This window comes from Erythrolamprus reginae, chromosome Z (assembly GCF_031021105.1).
Source record: "Erythrolamprus reginae isolate rEryReg1 chromosome Z, rEryReg1.hap1, whole genome shotgun sequence".
Taxonomy (NCBI): domain Eukaryota; kingdom Metazoa; phylum Chordata; class Lepidosauria; order Squamata; family Dipsadidae; genus Erythrolamprus; species Erythrolamprus reginae.
Genome location: NC_091963.1, coordinates 3,575,409 through 3,603,408, shown reverse-complemented (window position 1 = coordinate 3,603,408; position 28,000 = coordinate 3,575,409). Strand labels below are relative to the sequence as shown.

The 28,000-nt window shown below is 42.3% G+C and overlaps 1 protein-coding gene across 1 annotated transcript; it reads right to left on the bottom strand.

Moving 5' to 3' along the window:
• Window positions 1–18: 18 nt before the first annotated feature.
• GUK1 (guanylate kinase 1) lies at window positions 19–27,976 on the bottom strand. Its single transcript, XM_070726818.1, has 8 exons — window positions 27,756–27,976; window positions 15,075–15,188; window positions 13,300–13,341; window positions 9,788–9,884; window positions 7,856–7,994; window positions 4,248–4,332; window positions 2,439–2,524; window positions 19–267 (listed from the first exon to the last, which is right to left on the bottom strand). The coding sequence occupies exons 1-8, from the start codon at window positions 27,790–27,792 to the stop codon at window positions 232–234; spliced, it is 636 nt and encodes a 211-aa protein (XP_070582919.1). The 5' UTR covers window positions 27,793–27,976; the 3' UTR covers window positions 19–231.
• Window positions 27,977–28,000: the final 24 nt, after the last annotated feature.

Sequence of the window (28,000 nt, the reverse complement as noted above, 5' to 3'; positions counted from 1 at the left end):
AGAAAGAATCAAGCAGAATTAACCGGACGGAAAACATTTCTCCTTTAATAGAAAGTGTCAAGGAAGTACAGTATTTCACAGGAGCAGCGAGCTAAAAAGGAATGTTATGAGTATTTATACATTTGGGTGGATTTACGAGTGTTTTTCTCAAACACAACACAATAATAATCACAACGAAACACATCGAGGAATGTCTCCAAAGCTCAGGTGGATCTCCAGGGCCAGGAAATTTCATGTTTTCTTCGATTCCTGCACTTTCTCGATCTCCTACGAGAAACAGAACGGACTAGATTTTAGCCTCTGAAATCCCCAGAAGGATCCAGATCCCAAATAGGACACAGGAGAATTTATATATTTGAATTTTACTGATTTATGTCGCTCAAACTTTTTTGTCAATAGGGATGGAAAGATTCCCTTTTGTTGCAAAATGTAAACTGTAGATAGTCCTTGAATTGCAACTGTTCATTTATTGACTGTTCAAAGTTATAATAGCAGTACAAAACCCCCTGGAGCTACAGCCATTTTCACACTTATGACTGGCACCATTCACATGATCAAAATTCAGATGCTTGGCAACTTGACTCATGGCATTGGACCAGATTACTTCCGGAACCGCCTGCTACCGCACGAATCCCAGCGACCGGTTAGGACCCACAGAGTTGGCCTTCTCCGGGTCCCGTGAACTAAACAATGTCGTTTGGTGGGACCCAGGGGAAGAGCCTTCTCTGTGGCGGCCCCGGCCCTCTGGAACCAACTCCCCCCAGAGATTAGAATTGCCCCCACCCTCCCTGTCTTTCGTAAACTACTCAAGACTCATTTATATTGCCAGGCATGGGGGAGTTGAGATATTCCTTCCCCCTAGGCCATTACAAGTTATGCATAGTATGTTTGTGTGTATGTTTGGTTTTTGTAAATAAGAGTTTTTAGCTGTTTTATTATTGGATTGTCATATGCTGTTTTATCATTGTTGTTAGCCACCCTGAGTCTACGGAGAGGGCCGGCATATAAATCCAATAAATTATTATTATTATTATTATTTTTATTATTATTATTATTATTTATGGTGGTCGCAATCTCCCAAGGTCACATGATTTCCTTTTGGGACTTGACCAGCAAAGTCAAGGGGGGGAAGGCCAGATTCATGTCTCTTAACTTTAAAAACTACAGTGATTCACTGAACAACTATGGAAAAGAAGGTGGTAAAATGGGGTAAAGTTCACTTAAGGACTATCACTTAGCAATTTTGGGCTTGGTTGCGGTCGCAAGTCAAGGACTACCATATTTGTGCAAAATTGGGCAGGGTGGAGAAACCCAACTCAAAGACAATGCCTTGGACAGCTAAGCTGGACATATAGTTACGAAGCTAAGTTTGTAACCCCATAGAAATTATTATATATATTTACGTGGTTTGTGTGTTATGCGTTCATATCTTTTGTCTTGTTCTTACATAGACTAAATAAATAAATTATTATTATTATTATTAATGTGTTTTGACTTGTAATATGCCGCCCCGAGTCTACGGAGAGGAGCGGCATACAAATCTAATAAATAAGTAAATAAATAATAAATATTGTGATACAAAATCCAGCATATCAATCTAGTTTGCTGTGTATTACTATTTTGGGGGGAATAAAATAATAATAATAATAATAATAATAATAATAATAATAATAATAATAATAATAGCATAGATAGAATGCTGTGGCAGAAATGATCCACTAGAATTTGTGCCAGAACCACCATTTACCAGTGGGGCAAAGAACTGGTGGGATCATAAGCCCGAAAAAGTGGTCAAAAATGAGCAAGCAAAACTACTGTGGGACTTCCGACTTCAGACTGACCGAATTCTGAAGCTTAACACACCAGACATCCTGATTGTGGAGAAAAAGAAAGTATGGATCATCGACATCGCAATCCCAGGGGACAGCAGAATTGAGGAGAAGCAGCTAGAGAAATTAGTGAAATACGAAGATCTAAAAATCAAGCTGCAACGACTCTGGCATAAGCCCGTGAAAGTGGTCCCAGTGGTACTTGGCACGCTGGGCGCAGGGCCAAAGGATCTCGGTGGACATTTGAAAACCATTGGAATTGACAAAATCTCCATCTGTCAATTGCAAAAGGCCACTTTCCTGGGATCAGCAAACATAATTCGCCGCTACATCACACAGTCCTAGGTGCTTGGGAAGCGCCCGACTGGTGATGAAATACGAAATCCAGCATAGTGATCTCGTTCGCTATGTTGTATTGATGATAATAGTAATATAATAATAATAATAATTGTTAATAATTGTTGTTTGCTGTGTTGTATTGACATAATAATAATAGTAGTAGTTCCCAAGAGCTGTAATGGTTTTAACAAAAGATATTTGTGACCCAGGAAACTGCTTGGGAATTGAATTTGTGAAGGATGCTTTCCCACAAAGTCCCACAAGACTCACCTCGGCCAGAACGTTTTTCAGTTTTGTATAAGCTTCCTCCAAGTCATCATTAATGATGATCATGTCAAAAAGGCCGGATTCTTTACCTAGCAGAAACCAGAGATTAGAAGGTTTTAGACTCACTCACAACCCAGGTTCACACCTTGTAGGGTGCAAAAAGACGATGAAAGGTCGCCCAGAAATTAGCCACCTTCATAAATAGGACAATTTTCTTCATTTTTGTTTGTCCTACAACCACAGCCCTGTGAGGTAGGACAGACTAAAAAAAAAAAAAGACTGGATAGTCCTCGATTTACGACCACAACTGAGACAAAAAAAAATATTGCTCAGCGAGATGGTTGTTAAATAAGTCTGGCTTCTACACATGCAATATAAGTCAGTTGCCACGCGTCCAAATTTGAGCCACCTGATTATCGAGATGCTGGAGCGACATGTGAAAAATTGCTCTGTCACTTTCTCAGTGCAGTTTTAACATTTGAATGGTCACCAAATGGAATGGTTGTAAATCGAGGACTACCTGTGCCGTGTCTTTTGATTGGCAGAATTCATAAAAATTATTTATTTTATTTATTTATTAAATCGGATTTATATGCCGCTCCTCTCCCGAGAACTCAGAGCAGGTTACAACATAGAGCGGAACCCACAAGGTTCGGTATGATACCGTGTTTCCCCGAAAGTAAGACAGTGTCTTACTTTCTTTTTATCCCCAAAAGCCCCACTATGTCTTACTTTCGGGGTATGTCTTATATTGGAAAAAAATTGTCAAATTTTTTGTTTTAACCATAAAATTAACATTTATTAACAACCTGAACAGTATTGTATTCACCACAAAACAGCAGATGATACCCCAGTATGCCAGTGTGTATGTTTTACTGATGTATGATTAATACTGTGTGCATTACCGTATTTTAAGCAGGAGGCGGCAGTGACAAGTGCAGGGGACGGCGTGGTGACGTATGGAGAGGGGGGCGGCGCGGAAGTGGGCAGGAGGCAGCGCTCATTTGGATCAGACGGAGGCGGCAGACGCGGTGACGTATGGAGAGGGGGGTGGCGCGGAAGTGGGCAGGAGGCGGCGCTCATTAAGATCAGAGGGAGGTGGCAGATGCAGCGACGTATGGAGAGGGGGACGGTGCGGACGTGGGCAGGAGGCGGCGCGCAGCTAGATGAGAGGGAGGCGGCAATACCCCCGTGTTTCCCCGAAAGTAAGACATATGTCTTACTTTCGGGGTACGGCTTATATTAGCCAACCCCCCTGAAACCCCTGATACGTCTTACAATCGGGGGTGTCTTACTATCGGGGAAACAGGGTAACAGGTTAGGCAAGTAGCTCAATTTTCTTTCATTGCTATAAAAGTTCAGTTCTAGATAATGATTAAAACGATTAAAGCATTCATGGGTAAAAACATACTATTTAATTGTTTCCTGTTTTAAAAGTAATTTGAAGGATCGTGCTAAGGTAGTAGAGAAGGAAGGACAATAGAAAAACTATTAAGTATTCAACAAACAGTTTATGCACTGGGGGCAGAAGCCCATTACAGCTGACATATGATGTTCCAAGGTCAGGCTGTGGACCGAGAAGGATGCCCATATTGTGGACTCTCTCTGAGGGGGTGAAAAGCTCCCCACCCCCAGGATTAACACCAGACAAACCTCCTATTGAGGTTGACCTTTCCCAGGCTTGATCCTCCATTGTTCTTTTCATTCTAGAAGATCTCCTTCACTAACGCTTGGACCAAACCCCCTTCCCCCATATTGGGGACCAGGAGAGAATCCCCCCCCCCCCCAAAAAAAGTCTCCAAATTGACTCACTGAGTTCCATGTCAGTGGCAGCAGCTTGCAACCGTTTCTGTAAACTTTCTTCCGTCTCGGTCTGTCTCTCCCTTAACCGTTTCTCCTTTGGGGAAAGGAAGGAAACAATGGCGTTTTGCATTTTATTTATTTATTCATTTGTCCAATACACAAATACATGGGAAGAAAAATAGACATGTGATAATATAAAAGAGGGTGAAAGGGAACTTGGAGGAGAGGATATATGAAAGGAAGAGAATATATAAGATAGGTGAAAGAAAGGAAAGACAATAGGACAGGGGACGAAAGGCACACCAGTGCACTTATGTACACCCCTTACTGGCCTCTTAGGAACCTGGAGAGGTCAATCGTGGAGAGTCTAAGGGAGAAGTGTTGGGGGTTAGGGGTTGACACAATTGAGTCCGGTAATGAGTTCCACACTTCGATAACTCAATTGTTGAAATCATATTTTTTATAGTCAAGTTTGGAGCGGTTCGTATTAAGTTTGAATCTGTTGCGTGCTCTTGTGTTATTGCGGTTGAAGCTGAAGTAGTCATTGACCGGTAGGACGTTGCAGCATATGATCTTGTGGGCAATACTCAAATCGTGTTTTAGGCGCTGTAGTTCTAGGCTTTCTAGGCCCGGGATTGAAAGTCTAGTCTCGTAGGATATTCTGTTTCGAGTGGAGGAGTGAAGGACTCTTCTGGTGAAATATCTTTGGACATTTTCAAGGGTGTTGATGTCTGAGATGTGGTATGGGTTCCATACTACATTTCTGGATAAAGGTCTTGATAGAAGAAGGTATTTGTAGCTCAGGGTTGGACTTTGGGGTTCTCGGTGGTCTCTCAGCTTGGGGTTTAGTTTTAGGGTTTTTTTCCAAGCATCTCATGGCCCAGCTAGGTAACATTATCTGTGTTAGAAGATGAGGAGGAAGTGGGAAGGACTTGGCAACTTTAACACTTGTGGACTTCAGGGGAGGAAATCCCCAAGGAAGAAGAAGTTATAGTTAAAATATTAGATTGCGCTGAAATGGACATGATGACAAGACGATTAAATGATCAAGAAGATACTAAATTTTATGAAACATGGAACAATGTTTATAAATGGATAGATAAGAAAAAACAAGATATATAAATTTATTTTTAGTTAATTTTTTGTATTTGTTTTTACCTAGGTGATAACAATATTAATACTAGTTTAAATGTATTTTTTGATGACTATGATATAGTAGTTTATGTATAAGTAACATATTAAGAATTTTGGTTTATATACGTATAGTAGTTGAAATTAGTTTAAATGTTTTGTTTGATGATTATGGTATATTAGTATAGTAGTTAAAACTACATTAAAGGTATTTTTTGATGACTATGTTATATTAGTTTACGTATAAGCAATATATTAAGAACTTTACCTAATATTGACATTGTACTTAAGATTTGTAAAACTTTAACCCAAAAATTACTAGACCTTTTAACATTTAACATATATTCAATTATGTATTCTTTTTCTGTACTCGAATGTATACTTTCAAAAGAAGCGGGGGAAATGCATCCCCCACTTTATGTTTAAATGTTTGTATGTGTGTCTGTCTATTTCAAGAAAATTAATTAAAAAAAATTAAAAAAAAACACACTTGTGGACTTCAACTCCCAGCATAGCTGGCTGGGGGGGGGAGTTGAAGCCCACCCCTCTTAAAGCATGCTAGCTGGGGGACTCTGGAAGTGGAAATGCTCCCCTCTTAAAGCATAATAAAGCAATTTTTATTAATATTGATTGTTTCTTCATTGCTTATTTGACCCCTCTGACAATCATTGAGTGTTGTACCACATGATTCTTGACAAATGTCTCTTTTTCTTTTATGTACACTGAGAGCATCTGCACCAAGACAAATCCCTTGTGTGTCCCATCACACTCGGCCAATAAAGAATTCTGTTCTATTCTATTCTACTCTAATCTACTCTACTCCATTCCATTCCAAATCTCTAGGCTGAGCTACTTATTACATTTCCCACCAAAGCTGTGACACGGTATAGAAGTGACTAAATTAGGAGATATTCTGGGAAGCTACAAATCCAGTTCTTCAATATTTGGAAGAGTTCACAAGGAAGTTGTACATGCTTGAGGTTTCTGAAGATTCAAGTCCGAGCTACTTATTACACTTCTCACCCAGGATTCTTCCTTTCCCTGTCATGTTGATGAGCCTTGGTGGCACAGTGGTTGGAGTGCAGTACTGCAAGCTGCTTCTGCTGACTGTAGTTCACCAGTTCAAATCCCACCAGGCTCAAGGTCGACTCAACCTTCCGTCCTTCCGAGGTGGGTAAAATGAGGACCCAGATAGTTGGAGACAAATATGCTGAGTCTGTAAACTGTTTAGAGAGGGCTGTAAAAGAACTATTCTTTCCTCATCATTCCTATCACCCATTTCCGCCCACTAATGACTGTATGACTGTAACTTGTGTCCTTAAGATTTATATTAATATTGATTGTTTCTTCATTGCTTATTTGACCCCTCTGACAATCATTGAGTGTTGTACTACATGATTCTTGACAAAAGTCTCTTTTTCTTTTATGTACACTGAGAGCATCTGCACCAAAGACAAATTCCTTGTGTGTCCAATCACACTTGGCCAATAAAACTCTATTCTATTCTAAAGCATGCTGGCTGGGGGATTCTGGGAGTCGAAGTCCACCCATCTTAAAGCATGGCTGGTTGGGGGATTCTGGGAATTGAAGTCCACAAGTCTTAAAGTTGCCATGTTTGGGGACCCCTGGACTTTGGGGTCCTTGTTTCTCTCTGAGCTCTCCTGCAGATGTTTCATGACCCAATTAGGCAACATCGTCAAGGCTAAAGGGGAGAATGGGTTGTGGAGAGGAGGATGACGACTCTGGGGTTCTTGATGATCGCTTGAGCTTGGTGTTTTTCTCTTGCAGATGTTGACCTAATTGGTAACATCATCAGTGCTAGAAGGTGTAAATGGCCTGATCAAGGAACCACCATGAAGACCCCCACCAATAATGACGGGGCAAACCGCTCTATATAAACAGAGCAAACTCCCCTGCCCTCCAGCACTGATAATGTTCCCTAGTTGGATCATGAGATGTTTGTAAGAAAAGAACCCAGCTCAAAGAGCACCAAGGAGCCACAATCCTCCTCCTCTCTAGAAACCTCACTCCGTTGCAGTATTGGTGATGTTATCTAGTTGGGTCACAAACCCTGCAAAGACTTAGAGCTTGGAAAACATTCTTCGCAGAGAGTAACAATGAAAGAGCTTGCAAGCATAAGAGCTGGGAACATCACTAGCACCTGGTTAGGGCTGGAAAGAAACTTATTTGGAGCAAGTTAGAGTAATGAAGAAAACCCTGCAAAGACTTAGAGCTTGGAAAACATTCTTTGCAGAGAGTAACAATGAAAGAGCCTGCAAGGTTGAAGATCATTAGCAGCTAGTTAGAGCTGGAGAAAAAACCCTACATTCAGAGTATAAGACGCACCCAAATTACCAGCGTCTTTTAGGGAGGAAAAAAGTGTGTCTTATACTCCAAAAAATACAGTTCTTTGACTTGGACTGTGATTCAGTTGGGATGTTACCTCGAACCTTGAAACTACAAACATTAGTAACCCGAGCTCTCACCAGGATCTCTATGGAGGGGACTTGAACGGAGATATAGATGGGGTTCAGGTCCGTCTTCTTGATGTTTCTCACCCCTTGGAGGTCAATATCTAGGATGCAGATCTGGTTCTGAGCTTGCACAGCCTGAATGGCGGCTTTGCTGGCCGGGAGAAGGAAGAGGAGTGGTTACAGCTCTTGTCTTTTTTAAAAAACAAAGAGTTTATACACTCTGAAAAAACAATTCTGCAAGTATTTTAAATTTCTATTTTAGAGGTGATGAGAAACAGAGCAAAAACAGAATTGGAAGGGACCTTGGAGGTCTTCTAGTCCAGTGTTTCCCAACCTTGGCAACTTGGAGATATTTGGACTTCAACTCCCAGAATCCCCCAGCCAGCAAATGCTGGCTGGGGGATTCTGGGAGTTGAAGTCCAAATATCTTCAAGTTGCCAAGGTTGGGAAACACTGTTCTGGTCCAACCTCTTCTGCCCAAGCATTCCATTCCAGACCAAGTGACCATCCAGTCTCCTCTTGAAAACTTCCAGTGTTGGAACATTCACAACTTCTGGAGGCAAGTTGTTCCACGGGTTAATTATTCTCACTGTCAGGAAATTACCGACAAGGAAATAAAAGGGAGACTAGCATAGATCGATTTCTAGCTATTGAGCTCTCATCAGCTAGCCATACCCTTCTGGGATTTGAACCCAGGCCTACTTACATATTAGGTAGGTGTATTAATCTCTAAGATAGAAACAGTAGCGGTATGCACTTCCGCTGTCGGGAAAATTCTCTTTAGTTCTACGTTGCTTCTCCTTGATTAGTTTCCATCCATTATTCCTTGTCCTGCCTTCAGGTGCTCTGGAGAATTAGTGGACCCCTCCTCTTTCAGGCATTTCCCCTCAAATATTAGAAAAATATCTCCCCTGGTCCTTCTTTCCATTAAACTAGCCATGCCCAGTTTATTTTATTTATTTATTTATTTATTAGATTTGTATGCCACCCCTCTCCGTAGACTCGGGGCGGCTAACAACAATAATGAAAAACATATAGCAAATTTAATATTTAAAATAATTAAAAGACTCTTATTTAAAAACCAAAAATACACACAAAAATACCATGCATAAATTGTATAGGCCTAGAGAGAAGGGAATATCTCAATTCCCCCATGCCTGACGACAGAGGTGGGTTTTAAGGAGCTTACGAAAAGCGAGGGGGGTGGGGGCAGTTCTAATCTCTGGGGGGGGGAGCTGGTTCCAGAGGGTCGGGGCCGCCACAGAGAAGGCTTTTCCCCTGGGTCCCGCCAAACGACATTGTTTAGTCGACGGGACCCGGAGAAGGCCCACTCTGTGGGACCTAACTGGTCGCTGGGATTTGTGCGGCAGAAGGCGGTCCCGGAGATATTCTGGTCCGGTGCCATGAAGGGCTTTATAGGTCATAACCAACACTTTGAATTGTGACCGGAAACTGATCGGCAACCAATGCAGACTGCGGAGTGTTGGTGTAACATGGGCATACCTAGGGAAGCCCATGATTGCTCTCGCAGCTGCATTCTGCACGATCTGAAGTTTCCGAACACTCTTCAAAGGTAGCCCCATGTAGAGAGCGTTACAGTAGTTGAGCCTCGAGGTGATGAGGGCATGAGTGACTGTGAGCAGTGACTCCCGGTCCAAATAGGGCTGCAACTGGTGCACCAGGCAAACCTGGGCAAACGCCCCCCTCGCCACAGCTGAAAGATGGTTCTCTAATGTGAGCTGTGGATCGAGGAGGACGCCCAAGTTGCGGACCCTCTCGGGGTCAGTGATTCTCTCCCCACAGTTACTACTATTGAGCCAGGTACCACCTATGCTATACCTGGGCATTTGTTATATACCATACTTTTGTATATCTAAGGGCCTAGTCCTCATGTTTACAAACCATTAGAGAAGCAAAACATCTGATCCGCTTCAAAGACGCTACCTCGTTCCATAAATGTTGCCCGAAAATGATGCGTGCTCCACAAATTCTCCCGCGTCCACCTCTGTCTGCATTTCTTCCCTGGTCACAAAATGGTAATCTAGGGTGAGAAACAAACCAGGTTTTTACAAAGAGACATTACTGGGTTCTTCAGCGTTCTTAGATTGTAGGCCTCTTACATCTTCTCTCACTTTCGAGAACAACTCAAAAAAGAACAAGTAAACGCATAGGGAAAAAAACCAATGTTTTCTTATTTATGGGTTTAATGAATAGAACAGAACAGGACAATAGGTTCCTTAGTAAGCAAGATTGAAAGTCTTTTCTTTATACAGTGGTACCTCAAGATACGAACCCCTCGTCTTACGAACAACTCGTGATACGAACCCGGGGTTCAGAAAAATTTTGCCTCTTCTTACGAACTTTTTTCGAGTTACGAACCTGCGTTCGGAGACAGCTGGGAAGCGGCGCGGGTGTTTTAAAAGGTGACAACCGGGCGGCGGGGTTTCCCAGAAGCCTCCCGAACACCGGTTCGTAACTCGAAAAAAGTTCGTAAGAAGAGGCAAAATTTTTCTGAACCCCGGGTTCGGTTCGGGAGGTTGCTGGGAAGCCCCCCAGCCCGGCTGCGACCTTTTAAAACAGCCGCGCCGCTTCCCAGCTGTCTCCCGAAGCCGAACGCGGAAGTTCGGCTTTGGCGTTCGGCTTCAGGAGACAGCTGGGAAGCCGTGCGGCTGTTTTAAAAGGTTGCAGCCGGCCTGGGGGGCTTCCCAGCACCCCCCCGAACCCAGAACCCGGGTTCGGGGGGGTGCTGGGAAGCCCCCCAGGCCGGCTGTCACCTTTTAAAACAGCCGCGCGGCTTCCCAGCAGTCGCCGAAAGCCGTTTTTTTGCGGGGGGGGGGGGGTTTGGTTGCACGGATTAATTGACTTTACATTGTTTCCTATGGGAAACAATGTTTCGTCTTACGAACCTTTCGTCTTACGAACCTCCCCCTGGAACCAATTAAGTTCGTATCTTGAGGTATTACTGTATATCTTTTCTTTCCCTTTTTTAGTCTGTATTATTTTTCACCACTTTCTTTTTCTTTTTTCTTTTTTTTAACCTCATGTGAGTGATTTTTTTTTTGCTTAACATATATATTATAAACATTATTAATACTTATGAATTATTAGCAGACAATTTTTCTCAATAATTCAATTAATAATTTAATAATAATTTATTAGATTTGTATGCCGCCCCTCTCCAAGTATTTTAAATATTTTATTATGAAAGTATTTTAAATAAATAAATAAATAATAAATACATGCATACATACATAAATTATTAAAGTATTTTAAAAAAAACCAAGAAACCTCAGACTTGGAGAATATTAAAATTTGTAGCATTTCATCTTTCTTTTTTTACTTCAGTAAAAACTTCTAACAAAAATATTATAATCTTTTATAAAACTATAATTATTATAATTATTTGTTAAAAATTATTTATAATTCAATATTAAGCTATTTAAAAAATAAAAGAAACCTCAAAACTGGGGATTGAAAATTAGGAATTGGAATTTGTAGTACTTGTTTTTTTACTGAAGTGAAAATTTCTGATAAAGATCCATTTTTTCTCATAAAAATAATAATTACTATTAACAAATCAACTGTTATCAAATAACTTTGTTACGAGATGGGCGGCAAGTAAAATTTAATAAATGAACAAATAAATAACAAACACTTTTTTAAAAAAAATCAAAGAAGCCTCAAAATAGGAACAATTGAAATGTGTAAAGTACAGTGATCCCTCGATTTTCGCAGGGGTTACGTTCCAAGACCTCCCGCGAAAATCGATTTTCCGCGATGTAGCAGCGCGGAAGTAAAAACACCATTTTTGGCTGCCCCCCGCCCGCCCGCCCGATTTCCCTCTGCCCGGCTGGGGAGGTGGATTCACCGCCCCTGCCAATCCGATCTCCCTCCGGTGGCTGGGGATGCGGATCCAACGCCCTCGCCAGCCCGATCTCCCTCCGCCCGGCTGGGGAGGTGGATTCACTGCCCCTGCCAGCCCGATCTCCCTCCGGTGGCTGGGGACGCGGATCCAACGCCCTCGCCAGCCCGATCTCCCTCTGGGGGGGGGCGACGAACCGACAATCAGGGGCTGTCCATCCCTGTTGGGTGGCGCAGGGCAGGCACAGGGAGGGAGGGAGAGAAAGGAAAGAGAGAGAAAGGGAGGGAGAGAAAATTGAATGAAGGAGGGAGAGAAAGAAAGAGTAAGAGGTAGAAAGGATAGAGAAAAAGGAAGAGAAAGGGAGGGGGAGCACTTTCGTCCCAGCTATCAGCGAGGGGGCTGCAGGAGAGGTGGGGGCAGGCGTTCTCACAGAGAGGGCGAGGGAGAAAGAGAGAGAGAGCAAGAGGGGGGAGAGTGGAAGGTAGAGAGAGAGAGAGAAATGATAGAAAAAGGGAGAAAAAAGAGAAATGAGAAAATGATTGAAGCAGAGAATGACAGGAAAGAAAGAGAAAGAGAGAGAGAAGTGACTCTTGGTGATGACGTATGACGTCATCGGGTGCGAAAAAACGTGGTATAGAAAAAAACCCGTGGAGTATTTTTTAATTATTATTTTTTGAAAAAGCATTTCGCGAAAATCGAGACCGTGAAAATCGAGGGATCACTGTATTCCATTTTTATTTTTTACTAAAGTAAAACTTTATTTATGTATTTATTTATTTGATTCGACTTCTTTGCCGCCCAATCTCAATGGGACTCATAAATTCCTTATTTAGTTATTATTTATTTATTTATAAAATTTATTGGATCTTACCATAACGTAATTCTCATCAGACATAAAAATACATCCACATTAAAATCAAAATAATTCACTGAATTATTTTTAAATTATTTAGCTATTTTCCAATAGTTTTTTAAAATTATTTTGAAGCAAACCCAAAATAATCCTCACAACTGCAGGACTTTCCCTCAGAGAAGCCCTTGTCTCTCCTGCAATTTACCTCACAAGGCTGTTTGTGAAGAAAATTAGGATTAATCTTGAACTTCGGATCAAATGTCAGGATTTAAAATTTAACAAAGAGATCATCTTTGACTTACAACAGTTCATTTAATAATAGTTACGACGGCGCTGAAAAAAGTGACTTATGACAGGTTTTCACACTTACGACCGTTGTGGTAAACTGATCAAAACCTTGACGCCTGCCAACTAACTCGTATTTATGACGGTTGCAGTGTCCCAGATTCATGTGATCCCCTTTTGCAACCTTCTGACAAGCAAAGTCAACTATGGAAGCCAGATTCACTTAACAACCTAACAGCTGCAGTGATTCATTTAACAACGGTGGCAAAAAAGGCCGTAAAATGAGGCATAATTCACTAAACTGTCCTAATTAGCAATGAAAATTGTGTGGGCTCCATTGTGGTTGTAAATCAAAGACCATCTGGCCCACGTTAACTAGGTTTGATTGGGAATCATAATTTGTTTACGGGATCCAGATTGAGGAAAGCGACAATTCAATTTAGGTTTGTGTCTTACCTTTTCCGTTGACCTCCCCAGGTCGTGGTTGTCTTGTAGTATCTGAAAGTAGGAAATAATAATTGTTTTGAGGAGAAACACTCCATAATGCTTATAATCCTTCCTAGCCCTGCATTGACTTAATGCGATGCCTCTCAAATAGTGGGGTGCACACCCTGAGTGGGGTGTAGAGTGATGACGGGGGCGGGCATGACACCCCACCCCGACATCGCAGGGATACTTGTACCGGTAGCTCCGTCATGTTTTCTCGGCCTTGTGTCCAGGTCACCCCGTTCTAAAAGAAAAATGCCTCACGAGCTCAATCAAACTTCTCGAACTCGTGAGGCGTTTTCCTTTTAGATCAGGCTGTCCTGGACACAACGCCGAGGAATGTGTGATGGAGGTACCGGTACAAGTGTCAGGTAGGATGTGCATCTTGCGGTTCGCCCAGCCTGACCTGCCACTCCCAAATTGCGAAGCAGTGGAAGTGATGTGCCGGTGCCTGAAGGCTGTTGGGGTCTGGATAGGTGTCAACACACTCAAACTCAACTCTGATAAGACGGAGTGGCTGTGGGTTTTGCCTCCCAAGGACAATTCCAACTGTCCATCCATTACCCTGTGGGGGGATCATTGACCCCCCTCAGAGAGGGTCCGTAACTTGGGCGTCCTCCTCGATCCACAGCTCACATTAGAAAACCATCTTTCAGCTGTGGCGAGGGGGGCGTTTGCCCAGGTTCGCCTGGTGCACCAGTTGCGGCCCTATCTGGACCGGGAGTTACTGCTCACAGTCACTCATGCCCTCATCACCTCGAGGTTCGACTACTGTAATGCTCTCTACATGGGGCTACCTTTGAAAAGTGTTCGGAAACTTCAGATCATGCAGAATGCAGCAGTGAGAGCAATCATGGGCTTTCCCAAATATGCCCATGTCACACCAACACTCCGCAGTCTGCATTGGTTGCCGATCAGTTTCCGATCACAATTCAAAGTGTTGGTTATGACCTATAAAGCCCTTCATGGCTTTGGATCAGAAAATCTCCGGGACCGCCTTCTGCTGCACGAATCCCAGTGACCAGTTAAGGTCCCACAGAGTTGGCCTTCTCCGGGTCTCATCGACGAAACAATGTCGTCTGGCGGGACCCAGGGGAAGAGCCTTCTCTGTGGCGGCCCTGACCCTCTGGAGCCAACTCCCCCCGGAGATTAGGATTGCCCCCACCCTCCTTGTCTTTCGTAAACTCCTCAAAACCCACCTCTGCTGTCTCACCTCTCGGTCACTGGGATTCATGCGGCACAAGGCGGTCCTGGAGATATATTTATGACAACCACTTGACAGCCACTTGATCCCCTTTTGTGACTTCTGACAAGCAAAGCCAATGGAAAAGCCAGATTCACTTAACAACCATGTGATCCACTTTACAACTACAGTGATTCACTTAACAACTGTGCCAAAAAACGGTCGCAAAATGGGTCAGAACTCGCTTGATAAAATGTTTTGCTTAGCGACAAAAAATTTGGGAAGTACGTTTTGGCCATAAGTTGAGGACCAGCTGCATTTGTATAATCGGCGTGAGCCAAACCCACAATATATTTAATCCATTCATAATTTGGAATCGCTTCTAACAGCCGAGGCAACGAAAGAAGCAGCTGGAGCTAGGATGACCCAAGCAGAGTCCGAATGTGTGAATGTAACTGCCCGGGTTTTAGCTGGAAGGGTTACGACGTGTGTCTGGAAGGTTCAGCCGGCCGGCCACCCCATGCGCACCACTTCCCTTTGCACCCAACCAGGGCTCACTCACGGGAGACGCTGAAGCCGAAGACGTTGTCATAATCTCTGAGAAGTTTCTTCAGTAAAGTGCTTTTCCCCGCTCCTGATGGGCCACTCAACACCACTGGCCTTGGTCCTTTCATCACTGCAGGAAGAGGGGAAGGGAGCAGTGGGTGGAAATGACAAGTGGTTAGAAACCCAGGAAAAGAGCAACAGTCCGACCTAGTGGTCAAGGATCTGGGCTAGAAAGCAGGAGACCATGGGTTCTAGTCTTATTTCAGCCATAAAAGCCATCTGGGTGACTTTGGGGCAATCATCAGGAGGTGGTGAGTTCTAGCCCCACCCTAGGCAGGAAAGTAGACTGGGCTGGGTGACTTTGGCCCAATCACCAGGAGATGGAGAGTTCTAGTCCTGCTTATGCATAAAAGCCATCTGGGTGACTTTGAACCAATCACTAGGAGACAATGAGTTCTAGTCCTACCTTAGGCATGAAAACCAACTGAGCTGGGTGACTTTGGGCCAATCACCAGGAGACAGTGAGTTCTAGTCCCGCCTTAGGCTTGAAAGTCGACTGGTCTGGGTCACTTTGGGCCAATCACCAGGAGACAGTGAGTTCTAGTCCCGCCTTAGGCTTGAAAGTCGATTGGTCTGGGTCACTTTGGGCCAATCACCAGGAGACAGTGAGTTCTAATCCCACCTTAGGCATGAAAGCTGAGTGGGCTGGGTGACTTTGAACCAATCACTAGGAGACAGTGAGTTCTAGTCCCACCTTAGGCATGAAAGCTGAGTGGGCTGGGTGACTTTGGGCCAATCACCAGGAGACAGTGAGTTCTAGTCCCACTTAGATATAAAAGCCTCTTGGGTGACTTTGGGCCAATCTCACTCTCAGCCCAACCGACCTCAAAGTATTGTGGTGGTGATGGTGAAAACGTTGAGGGATGAAGGTGTGTTGATTATTGTTCACTGCCTTATTTGTGAACAAATAAACGCATGAAATAAGTAAATAAATACACACATATGCATACATATATACATAAATACATAAAATATTAAAAATTAAGACTGATTGAGAACAATCCCAACTCTGTGGAGTTGGATCAGGCCAACAATGTTCTATGGGGCTCCAAACAAGGGAGTAAATCTCCTTATTAACAACATGTTGCTTGATTTACAAAGCACCCTTGACCTCTCTTCCTTGGGAAACAATCCACTTTGGCTATTGCCTATATGTGAATTCTGCCCATGAAACTCTTTTGACTTTCAGGCTGGATAATGACCCTGACCTGGCTCTTAGAACCTTGGACTCATTTTGGAACATTTTCCTGCTTAGGTTTGTATGGATTGGCTGTTGTTATCTCCATAACCTTAAGTAAACTGTAAACTACCATAGCAACTGCAGTTAGTATTTGAAAGAATGAAACGATGACCTTTGAAACAGGGAAATACCAGGAAAAGAGGGCAATTGTAACGAAGCAAGTGCAAAATTATACCACCTTGATTCTGCAGAAATAAATGTTTTTTTAGGAACACCTGTAGCAGGAGACAGTAACCTGTGTCCACTCTTGAAATTAACAATATATTCCTCGCAGGTTTGGGTTCCACTTACCTTCATCACCAGTTCGCATTGCAATGTTTCCCCCTGTTAAAAGTTAGCTTTCTCAATGCTTGCAAGTGGAAATTACTTACTTACTTACCGTACTTACTTACTTACTTACTTACTTACTTACTTACTTACTTACTTACTTACTTACTTACTGATTGATTTAGATTTGTATGCCGCCCCTCTCCGTAGACTCGGGGCGGCTCACAACAATAATAGAACAATTCATAACAAATCTAATAATTTAAAAACATTTTAAAAACCTCATTATTAATCAAAAATATATACAAACATACCATACATAAATTGTATAGGCCCGGGGGAGATGGGGTCCATACAAAGAGTCTACGGAGAGGGGCGGCATACAAATCCAATATATTATTATTATTATTATTATTATTATTATTATTATTATTATTATTATTATGAGTTAAGGAGGGTGGGGGCAGTTCTAATCTCCGGGGGGGAGCTGGTTCCAGAGAGTCGGGGCCGCCACAGAGAAGGCTCTTCCCCTGGGACCCGCCAAATGACATTGTTTAGTCGATGGGACCTGGAGAAGACCAACTCTGTGGGACCTAATCGGTCGCTGGGATTTGTGCGGCAGAAGGCGGTCTCGGAGATATTCTGGTCCGATGCCATGAAATGCCCACAGCAATCCATAATATGAACACCCTGGGATTTCTAACACTTCCCTCCCATGATTTATCAAAATTTAATTTATTTGATTAAATTAATCAAATTTGATTAAATTTTTGGCGTACAGTTAAAAAAATAATAATAACAATTTTAAAACCCCAAAACAAATCATTCCTATCCTTTAGCTGGAGCTAGATGGCATATAGCTCATCAGCCCCAAAAACTCTAAAAAAAGGTGCAGAGAAGAGCAACAACGATGATTAGGGTACTAGAGGGCAAAACATATATATATAGAGGGAGCAAAACATATATAAAACATAGGCAGGAATTGAGTTGGTCTAGTTTGGGGGTCGGCAACTCGCGGCTCTAGAGCCATGTGTGGCTCCTTTACCTCCTCACTGCGGCTCTCTGTCGCTCAAACCATGCATCCACAATGCCACTATGTCAGCACGCAATTTATTGAACTTTCCGACCCATCTATTTTTTTCAGAGTTCAAAAAATTGCATGCAAAAATATAAAAATGTTGCAGTTCATTGATTTCACAAATGCAACACACTATCATTTTTTTAAATAAAATAATGTAGTATAAAGGTTTAAAAAAACCAAACAATATATGCAGTTTTATCTTCATTTTAGATGTCGAAAGGTTTTTGTGGCTCCCGATGTTTTCTTTTCTGTGGGAAATGGATCCAAATGCCTCTTTGAATGTTTATGGTTGCTGGCCCCGGTCTCGTTGAAATTAACCAAAGGACTAGGGGGTGGTGACATGATAGCATCTTCCAATATTTGAGGGGTTGCCACAAAGAGGAGGGAGTCAAGCTGTTCTCCAGAGCACCAGAAGGCAGAATAAGAAGCAATGGAGATGAGTTTTGCAGGAGGCAACTGGACTTCCTTGTTTATTTTTTTTCTTTTGAAGAAGTTTCGCTTCTCATCCAAGGAGGTTCTTCAACTCTAACAAGATAGTGGGGAATGGAAGGATTTATATCCCTTGCAGACAACTGGTCATTTGCATCCTTTTAGAGGGTCGTTGAGGCCACTTGGAGATTTATCTGCATCCACAGGGTCACTTGAGAGGTGCAAATGGTCCCAATTTCTTTGGAAACCCGTTCATACCATCCAAAGGGTCCTCATCCCAAATTGTGTGGCTAAAAGTCTGTAGAGATTTTCAGTCATCCAGGTTCATGGTTGTCCCAAAAGGTGCTTTTTTTTTCCAGGAAGCAACTTGTAAAGCTGGACGTTCTTGATGAGAAGCAAAACATCTTCGAAAGGAAAAAAACAAGGTCATCTATTTTTGCCTCCTGAAAAAGCACCTTTGGGACAACCATGAGTGGAACGACAGAGAAGCTCTATAGACGAATACAGAAAGTTTTTTGTTGTTTCAAAGATGCAACAAGTCGGAAAATAATAACCGCTTTTCACAATTATAACCCTCGCAGCAGACATTTGGCAGCTCCTTCATACTTATGACCATTGCTGTATTCCCAAAATTATGTCATCAATTTTTGGACAAGCAAAATCAATAGAGAAGACATTCCAACTCTCATTAAAATCTGAAATCTGGCTTCCTGGATGTTCTCCATTTACCATATTTTGGAGTATAAGACGCATCCTTTTCTTCCCTAAAAGAGGCTGATAATTTGAATGCATCTTATACTCTGAATGTAGCTTTTTTCCCCAGCCCTAAATAGCTGCTGCTGATCTTTCCAGCTCTGACCTTGCAGGCTCTTTCATTGTTTCTCTCTGCGAATAATATTTTCCAAGCCCTAAGTCTTTGCAGGATTTTTCCATTGCTCTACTTGCTCCAAATGTTTCTTTCCAGGTGCTAATGATGTCCCCAACTCTTACTGGCTTGCAAGCTCTTTCATTGTTACTCTCGGGGAAGAATGTTTTCCAAGCCTTTTGCAAGATTTTTTTCCATTGCTCTATTTGCTCCAAATGTTTCTTTCCAGGTGCTAATGATGTTCCCAGCTCTTACTGACTTGCAAGCTCTTTCATTGTTATTCTCTGCAAATAATGTTTTCCAAGCCTTAAGTCTTTGCAGGATTTTTTCCACTGCTCTACTTGCTCCAAATGTTTCTTTCCAGGTGCTAACGATGTTCCCAGCTCTTACTGGTTTGCAAGCTCTTTCATTGTTATTCTCTGCAACGAATGTTTTCCAAGCCCTAAGTTTTTGCAGGATTTTTTTCCATTGCTCTACTTGCTCCAAATGTATCTTTCCAGCTGCTAACAATCTTCCCAGCTCTTACTGGCTTGCAAGCTCTTTCACTGTTACTCTCTGCAAAGAATGTTTTCCAAGCCCTAAATCTTTGCAGGATTTTTTCCATTGCTCTACTTGCTCCAAATGTATCTTTCCAGGTGCTAACGATGTTCCCAGCTCTTACTGGCTTGCAAGCTCTTTCATTGTTACTCTCCCTGAATAAAGTTTTTTTAAAGCCCTGGTAAGCAGATTTCTCCCATTTTCCTCCCCCAAAACTAAGGTGCGTCTTATACTCCAGTACGTCTTATACTCTAAAAAATACGGTATATAACTGTCCAGATTTTTGGTGTTTATTTCTTTTGAGGTTTCTCTCCATGCCTCTCCACCAGAAGGTGATGAATAATGTCTCATGCAATTAACACGTTAACGCGTGGTTCATCTTTCTTGCCACCCACCCACAGCAAAACCACCAGCAAGCTCCTTCGGGAACCACACAGCAAAGAAGCGGTTTTTGAAAATAATAAAAATAGAACAAGGTTGCCATTAAGCCGAACCGAATCGGGGTAGAGAAAAAATCATCGTTAAGATCAGATGGTTGCTTTCTCGCGGCCCTGTTCAGCTTACCTTCCACCCTGCTTTTTTTTCGGTACTGTAAAACAAAATTCTGCCTTTTCGTACGTTCCCAGGAAAGCAAATGGACGTCTCCGGATCACCTTGGAGAAGAAGGCAACGCGGAGGGAATAACAGCTTGTTTCTGAGTGTCTGAAGTCTCAATTATCTGGTCTTCACCTTGGGACGATCTCAATCCCCTTAATCATCTTTCCTGGTTGCTTGTAGACACTTTGGCTCCTGCTATTAATGGCTTAAAGACTGAGCGAGCTTAGCTTTGGAGGAGGCAAACTCTGCCTTTGGACAGAAGGCGATTTAAGAAGCGCCGCCGACATCGTTTAATTTATATATCCATCATTTATTTAACATATCCATCCAGACGAGGGAACGATCCCTAGGAAAAAGCTAACTGGGAAGAATCCTAATTAGCATTGGCAGGAAAGACACACACACACCCAAAAGCTCACGGCTCTTAAATTTAGAAAGGGGAGTTTAATAATAATTTTTTTAAAGGCTTTCCATGGGTGGTACTGGGGAAGTACAGGTAACCCTCGGCTTACGACCACAATTTCCGTTGCTAAGTGAGGCAGTCAAAAAAGCAACATGAGTAAATATTATTTTACTGAAAGAGTAGTAGATCCTTGGAACAAACTTCCAGCAGACGTGGTTGGTAAATCCACAGTAACTGAATTTAAACATGCCTGGGATAAACATAGATCCATCCTAAGGTAAAATACAGAAAATAGTATAAGGGCAGACTAGATGGACCATGAGGTCTTTTTCTGCCGTCAGACTTCTATGTTTCTATGTCATTGTGAGTTTCGCCCAATTTTAAGAACCCTCTTGCCACAGTTTTTAAGTGAATCACTGCCGTTGTTAAGTTAGCGACACGGTTGTTAAGTGAATCTGGCTTCTCCGCTGACCCGGTTGTGGGGAGGTCACGAAAGGGGGTCACATGACCTCAGGACTTGAGTCAGTTGTTGAGCGCCTGAATTTTGATCATATGATCCCAGGAATACTGCAACCGGTCATAAGTGTGATTTATAACTGTATCCACTCACATACATTTCTACCAATATTCACATAGTCCTTTTGCTTTATGTATCCCCTCCCCTGTTTATCTTCAATAAAGATTATATTTTTTAAAAAAGAAAAGAAAAGCGGACCGTAAGTCAACTCTTGTAATTTTGGTCACTAAATGTATGACTATAGATGTATGACTGTAACTTGTTGTTTGTATACTCAGATTTTTATTAATTGTTCTGCTGGCGTGTCCCAACTGCTCATAATTGCAGGGTACTTAGTCCAAAAAGACACACACCACACGATAGAAGGAAAACCAAAAGTCTTTATCAACAGAAAAGCAGAAAAAACTCCCTTTTTAAATGTCAAAGGGATTTTCTGCTACACACAAGGCACAGGTTAAATGCAATCCAACTTCTCACCCAGTAACTGAGAAATTGAGTCCAATTCCAAAGTCCAGAAAGTCCACACACAGTCTTGAACAGGGAAACAGCAAACCACGATCTTGACGAAACTATGAATCAGATAAACTTCCACAGGGGTAAACCAGCACACTGCTCTTTTTATCTGTAGCACTAATTACAGCAGCCCCACCCAACCACAGGTGGCCTCACTTATCTCCTGTAATAATCCTTCAGTTGTTCTCTCCTATGCATCACTCTAGCCATGCGTGGGTCCGTCATAAGTTCTTGTTCAGAATCTAGGGATGATAAGGATGATTGATCTCCTCCTGGGCTGTCTGTCAAACTCCCCTCTTCCTTGTCACTCACGCTTCCTTCGTCAGAGGAGGCTTCGTCGGCAGATTCTATTGGGAGCAAAACAGGCCTGTGGCATATGGATGTTTCCCCCACCTCCACTTCCACATTCCTTGGGGCAGGAGCTGGGCCAGAGCTATTACTATTGATTGTTTCTTCATTGCTTATTTGACCCCTATGATATTAAGTGTTTTTTACCTCATGATTCTTGACAAATGTCTCTTTTCTTTTATGTACACTGAGAGCATCTGCACCAAAGACAAATTCCTTGTGTGTCCAATCACACGGCCAATAAAGAATTCTATTCTATTCTACAGGGGCTCCCCGGGTTACACTGTCCCCGACTTACGGTGTTTCGTGGTTACGACATGAAACCGGCCTCCCTCCTCCTGCCACGCTACGCTCGCTTCGTTCGCTCTCACTGCCCCAAATTTTGGCAGCGGGCTCCGGAATCGCTGGCATTCGCTGGCTCCGGTGCTTTCTGAACCGCGGCGGTTGGAAGAAGGCGCAAATGAAGCGCTTTAGCAAGCAGGCAATTTTTAGTCGACATGGTGACGTCATGATGTGGTGACCCAGGGGCAGCAAGGCCCTTCAAATTTGCATATTCAAAGCTCAAATCGAACTTTAGTGTAGTTAGCCATGCTGCAGGCTTGGGGGGAATCAGGCGAGACAGCGTTAGAGCGAAATGGAGGAAGATCCCGACTTACACCGAAATTTGGCTTACGATCCACCATAGGAACGGATCGACGTCGTAAGTCGGGGACGCCCTGTATTCTATCTGAATGACCTTTTGTAAGCCAAGAACTATTGCATTTTACCTACCTATATAAGAAATGGAGTGAAGCACTATGGCATAGTTTTAGTAGAAAAAAGCAAATAGCCAAGAGAAATTTTGAGAGCTATTAGCATCTTGAACCCGAATGAGAACAGAAAACAATCTTTGAAATCTGAAATTAGAAAACGAGGTAGCACAAGATAAATGATGTACAGTACAGTAATCCCTTGCTACTTCATGACTCATCTTTCACGGATTCGCTACTTCACAAGTTTTCAAAGGGGGCTTAAATCCATTAAATCCATTAAAAATTCATAAAATTCTTCTACTCTATTACTCTATTAAAGAAACTGGTAGGATATCACATGTAGTTCCAGCTGAGAAACATATAATGACCTTTTAATGCAAAGAGTCTGTTTAAAAAGTCCAAATTATTATTATTATTATTATTATTATTATTATTTATTAGATTTGTATGCTGCCCATCTCCGAAGACTCGGGGCGGCTCACGACAACATACTCGTTAAATACATTAAAAAATATCTTTCCTCTACTTCACGGAAATTTGTTTTTCACGGGTGGTCTTGGAACGCATCCCCCGCGGAAAACGAGGGATCACTATATACTGTACTGAAACAAAATAGATAAACAATTAAGAATTTTGATTAAGAATTTGGTAGTTGACATTATATTGCATTGTATTGTATTGCAATTTGCAGGTATGTGAATTTGTACTTCTGTAAGGTGTGGAGAGAAAAAAATCAAAAAATTATACACACACACACACCCTCAAAAATTCAGACACGCAGCCACTTCCATGGTTTTATGATGGTTCCGTGACCCAGGGGTCACACTGTCCCATTTTGCGAGACCTTCAGACAAGCAAAACCAATGGGAGAAAGGCCACGGGTTCGAAACCAAACATCCTCAGGGATATTTGCAGAAGCGCGCATAAAATCCACCCTGCAGGTGCCGATGTCTGATGAGGCTGGCTGTTACGGCAACGAGCAAGTAAAACTCAGAAAACTAAAAGAAAAGATGATTAGGAAGCCTTAAAAAAAAACCCATTTCCCAATTAAGCACTGCTAATCTTATTTCCTATTTATAGAACGCTTTAATCTAAAACCGCTTTTACAATCATGGGTCCAAGGACAGCAAAAAGAAAAAAGGAAAAAAGAGGTGTACAAGTCGTTAAATTAAGATCAAGGAGTACAGAAAGGAATAATTTGGGAGCCAGATTATTGCAATCCACAACATGGTTTTACAGAAATTTGGTCTGTTCCTTTCATGGTGTAGGTATAAGGCGAAGAGCAAAGAAGGAAGTGGATAAAAAAGAATGCAGTTGAAACTTGTTTGGCCTAATGCAGAGGTAGGCAAAGTTGGCTCTTCTATGACATGTGGACCTCAGCTCCCAGAATTCCTGAGCTAGCATGATTGGCTCAGGAATTCTGGGAGTTGAAGTCCATAATTCATAGAAGAGCCAACTTTGCCTATCCCTGGCCTAGTGGCTAGGTTAAGTGGCTAATAACATAAGAACACAAGAACCTAAGAAGAGCCATGCTGAATCAGGCCAAAGCCCATCGAGTCCAGCATTCTGTGTCCCACAGTGGCCCCCCAATTGTCCATGGGGATCTTGAGCAGAAAGAGAAGGCAAGACCCTCCCTTTCCCTTGACCCCCAACAAATGAGACCCAAGGGAACCCTGCCTGCCTCAACCAACATAGAGGCGGCACTTGGACATCCATTTCAATAACCACCGATACACTCGACATCCATGAATTTGTCTAATCCTGCCTTGAAGCTATCCAGGCTGACAGCTGTCACGACCTCTTCTGCAAATTCCAAGGACCCTCTGGGTGAAGAAATATTTCCCTTGATTTGTCCTCGCTTTCTTACCTATGAGCTTTAGGGAGTGGCCCTTGTCCTAGTATTGTGTGATAGAGAGAAGAATTTTTCTCTATCCACCTTTTCTATCCCATGCATGATTTTATACACTTTGATCAAGTCACCCCTTAAATGCCGTCTTTCAAAGCTAAAGAGACCAAGGCATTGCAACCTGGTTTCATAAGGGAGGGGCTCCATTTCTTTTATCATTTTTGTTACCCTTTTTTGCACCTTTTCCAGTTCCATTCTATCCTTGACGTGATGTGACCAGAACTGTACACAGTACTACAAGTGTGGTCTCTTAAGAGCTGGTTTGGACACACCATGCTAGAAAATGGGAGACAGTGAATTCTAGTTCTGCCCGAGGCAAGAAAGCCACCTGGGTGGCTTTGGGCCAATCACCAGGAGACTGAGAATTCTAGCTCCATCCTAGGAATCAAAGCCAACTAAGTGACTTTGAGCCAATCCCTTTCTCTCAGCCCAATCTGCCTCACAGTGTTGTCGTTGTGGGCAAAATATGAGGTAGAAGGTATATTGATCGTTGGTATGTTTGCCACATTGAGGTATTTGTGAAAATCATAAAGGCAGAACACAGAATAGATCAATAGATCGATAGATACAGATAGATAGATAGATAGATAGATAGATAGATAGATAGATAGATAGATAGATAGATAGATGTAGATAGATAGATAGATAGATAGATGGATGGATGGATGGATGGATGGATGGATGGATGGATGGATGGATGGATGGATGGATGGGAGACATGATCAAAACATTTAAATATGTTAAAGGGTTAAATAAGGTTCAGGAGGGAAGTGTTTTTAATAGGAAAGTGAACACAAGAACAAGGGGACACAATCTGAAGTTAGTTGGGGGAAAGATCAAAAGCAACATGAGAAAATATTATTTTACTGAAAGAATAGTAGATCCTTGGAACAAACTTCCAGCAGACATGGTAGATAAATCCACAGGAACTGAATTTAAACATGCCTGGGATAAACATATATCCATCCTAAGATAAAATACAGACAATGGTATAAGGGCAGACTAGATGGACCATGAGGTCTTTTTCTGCCGTCAGACTTCTATGTTTCTATGTATGTATGTATGTATGTATGTATGTATGTATGTATGTATGTATGTATGTATGGATGGATGGATGGATGATGGATGCAAGGAAGGAAGGAAAGAAAGAAAAGTGACAAGTCAGTTGCTCAAGTCTCAATTTTGATCACATTAGGGGAAATGCTGCAATGGAAAAACGATCAGTCATTGTCACTTGGAACTGTCACTAAACGAACCATTGTAAGTCAAGGATTATCTGAATTTTAATTCATTAATTTACACTGTGTTTTGTTTCTGGTTCTGACATGCTTTTTATCTCATTGATTCTGTTGAAAGCAGCTGGAATTCAATCACAATTTGAGGGCATAAATGTTCACTAAGGGTATAGGTAAATTACTGGGAAATTTACCCTGCTCTCAAAGGCTGTTTTGTGCATTATAAGCCATGCATGAAATTCACTAACAGGGAACAGCACAGCACATGTGTTTCCCAGCGAAAGAAGCAGTAATTAGATATTTCCTGCTTCAGTTGCTTGTCATCCTGTAAATAACCGGACAGCTCCAGCACAGCTTTAATAATTACCAAAAGGACACATAAAATGCTTCCTTATATTTAATCTGGCATCTGCCCTTAGATTCTGAACTTCCATTCATCTCTCAGAAAATAAATTTTTAGATTTTCAAAAAAACGTATCTTCATATTCCTAAATATTCATCAGAACTGATTTCAGAATATTGAAGATGTTTAATATATCAGTTTTATTTCAACATCCTTTCTGGATTCTTGGAACCAATTATCATTCAGATTTTATTCTAATCAGAATGTGACAGAATTTCACTGAGGTTAAAGAATTCCAAGTAATTGACGAAGTTGACATTTCAGTCCTGAGAATTTCTGAGAAAGTGAGGCATTTTTAAAGAGAGTTTTGTCTCATTTTACAACATTTCTTGCCACAGTTGTTAAGTGAATCATTGCAGTTGTTGAGTTAGTTACACAGTGAATCTGTCTACCCCAACTTTGCTTGTCAGGAGGTCGCAAAAGAGGGTCACATGACCCCCAGGATACTGCAATCGTCATAAGTATGAGTCAATCAGTTTTCTTCCAGAAATTTTATGACCAAACTAGGTAGCATCATCACTGCTAGGAGGAGGACTGTGATGTTTTTAGGTGGTCTCTGAGCCTAGTAGTTTTATTACAGACATTTCATGACCTAGCTAGGGAAACATAGTGCTAAAAGAGAATGGGGATAATCAGGCAGCATTGATGATGTTACCTAGTTTGGTACTGAAACGTCTCCCCCCAAAAAACCCCAAACCAAGCTCAGGACCTCACATATAAACAGGTTAATAAATAAAATTAAATCGAGAAGGCAGACCTTTATCATCAAAGAAAATGTCCACGGAGAGGGGCGGCATACAAATCAAATCAAATCATCAAATAATCAAACAAATAAACAAACAAATAAATAAATGATTCTGCCTGGCTGCATTCAGGGTAATGGGTAACTAGATCATTTTAAAGGATCCCCAGAAATTAGGGGATCTGGATTATAGCCCAGTATCCAACAATTGATGGGAACTATAATCTTTAAAAAATCGGATGTGGCTCACTAAACAATGGCCTTGCTTAGCAACAGAAATTTTGGACACAATTGGGGTCATAAATCAAGGACTTGCAGAGAAAATTAGCCCTTCTTTGGTCAGCTATTAAAAACGCTCCAGGGGATCCTGGATTTAGCTGGGGTCAGATTAGATGACCTCTAGGGACCCTTTCCCATTTTAGCTGTTTTCACTGATCCCTAGACGGGGAGAGGGGATACATCCCTTTCTACTTCAGCCAATGGGTGGTCTGATCCATGGAATAGGGGTTGGACTAGATGACCTCAGAGTAGCCCAGTAGTAATTTTTCAAATTAATGCATTGGTCATTCTGTTTATAAAAAAAAAAATTGCCGCATTCCCACGTACGCCGGGACAACCACGAGACCCATCACTCCCGGTCACCTAAACGCCCTTAGGAGAAAGCAAAAGGAAAGAATGCAGAGCATCCTAACTTTGGTGGAACCAACGCGAAGCAGTGCGGGATCCGGGGGGGCACATTTCCGCAGCACACCGCAAAAGTCGAAAATGGGGTGTGGGGGAACCCCGAACATGTTGCACTCACCTGAAACCGCAGCGGACAAGAAGTGCCGCCACCGCATGAGGAGCCAAACCGGATCCGTGTCCAAGAAGGATGACTCAGAGAGACGGGGCGGGCCATGATCGGGCTCCGCCGCCCCAGGCAAGCTCCGCCCCGTATCCGGGAGCACTGTACGTTCCGGCCGCGTCCAAGAGCAGCCTGGTAGAACGGCGCTGGGGATGACGTCACAGACGCAAGAGATGACGTAAACCCGCCTGGCCGAGCCAGCC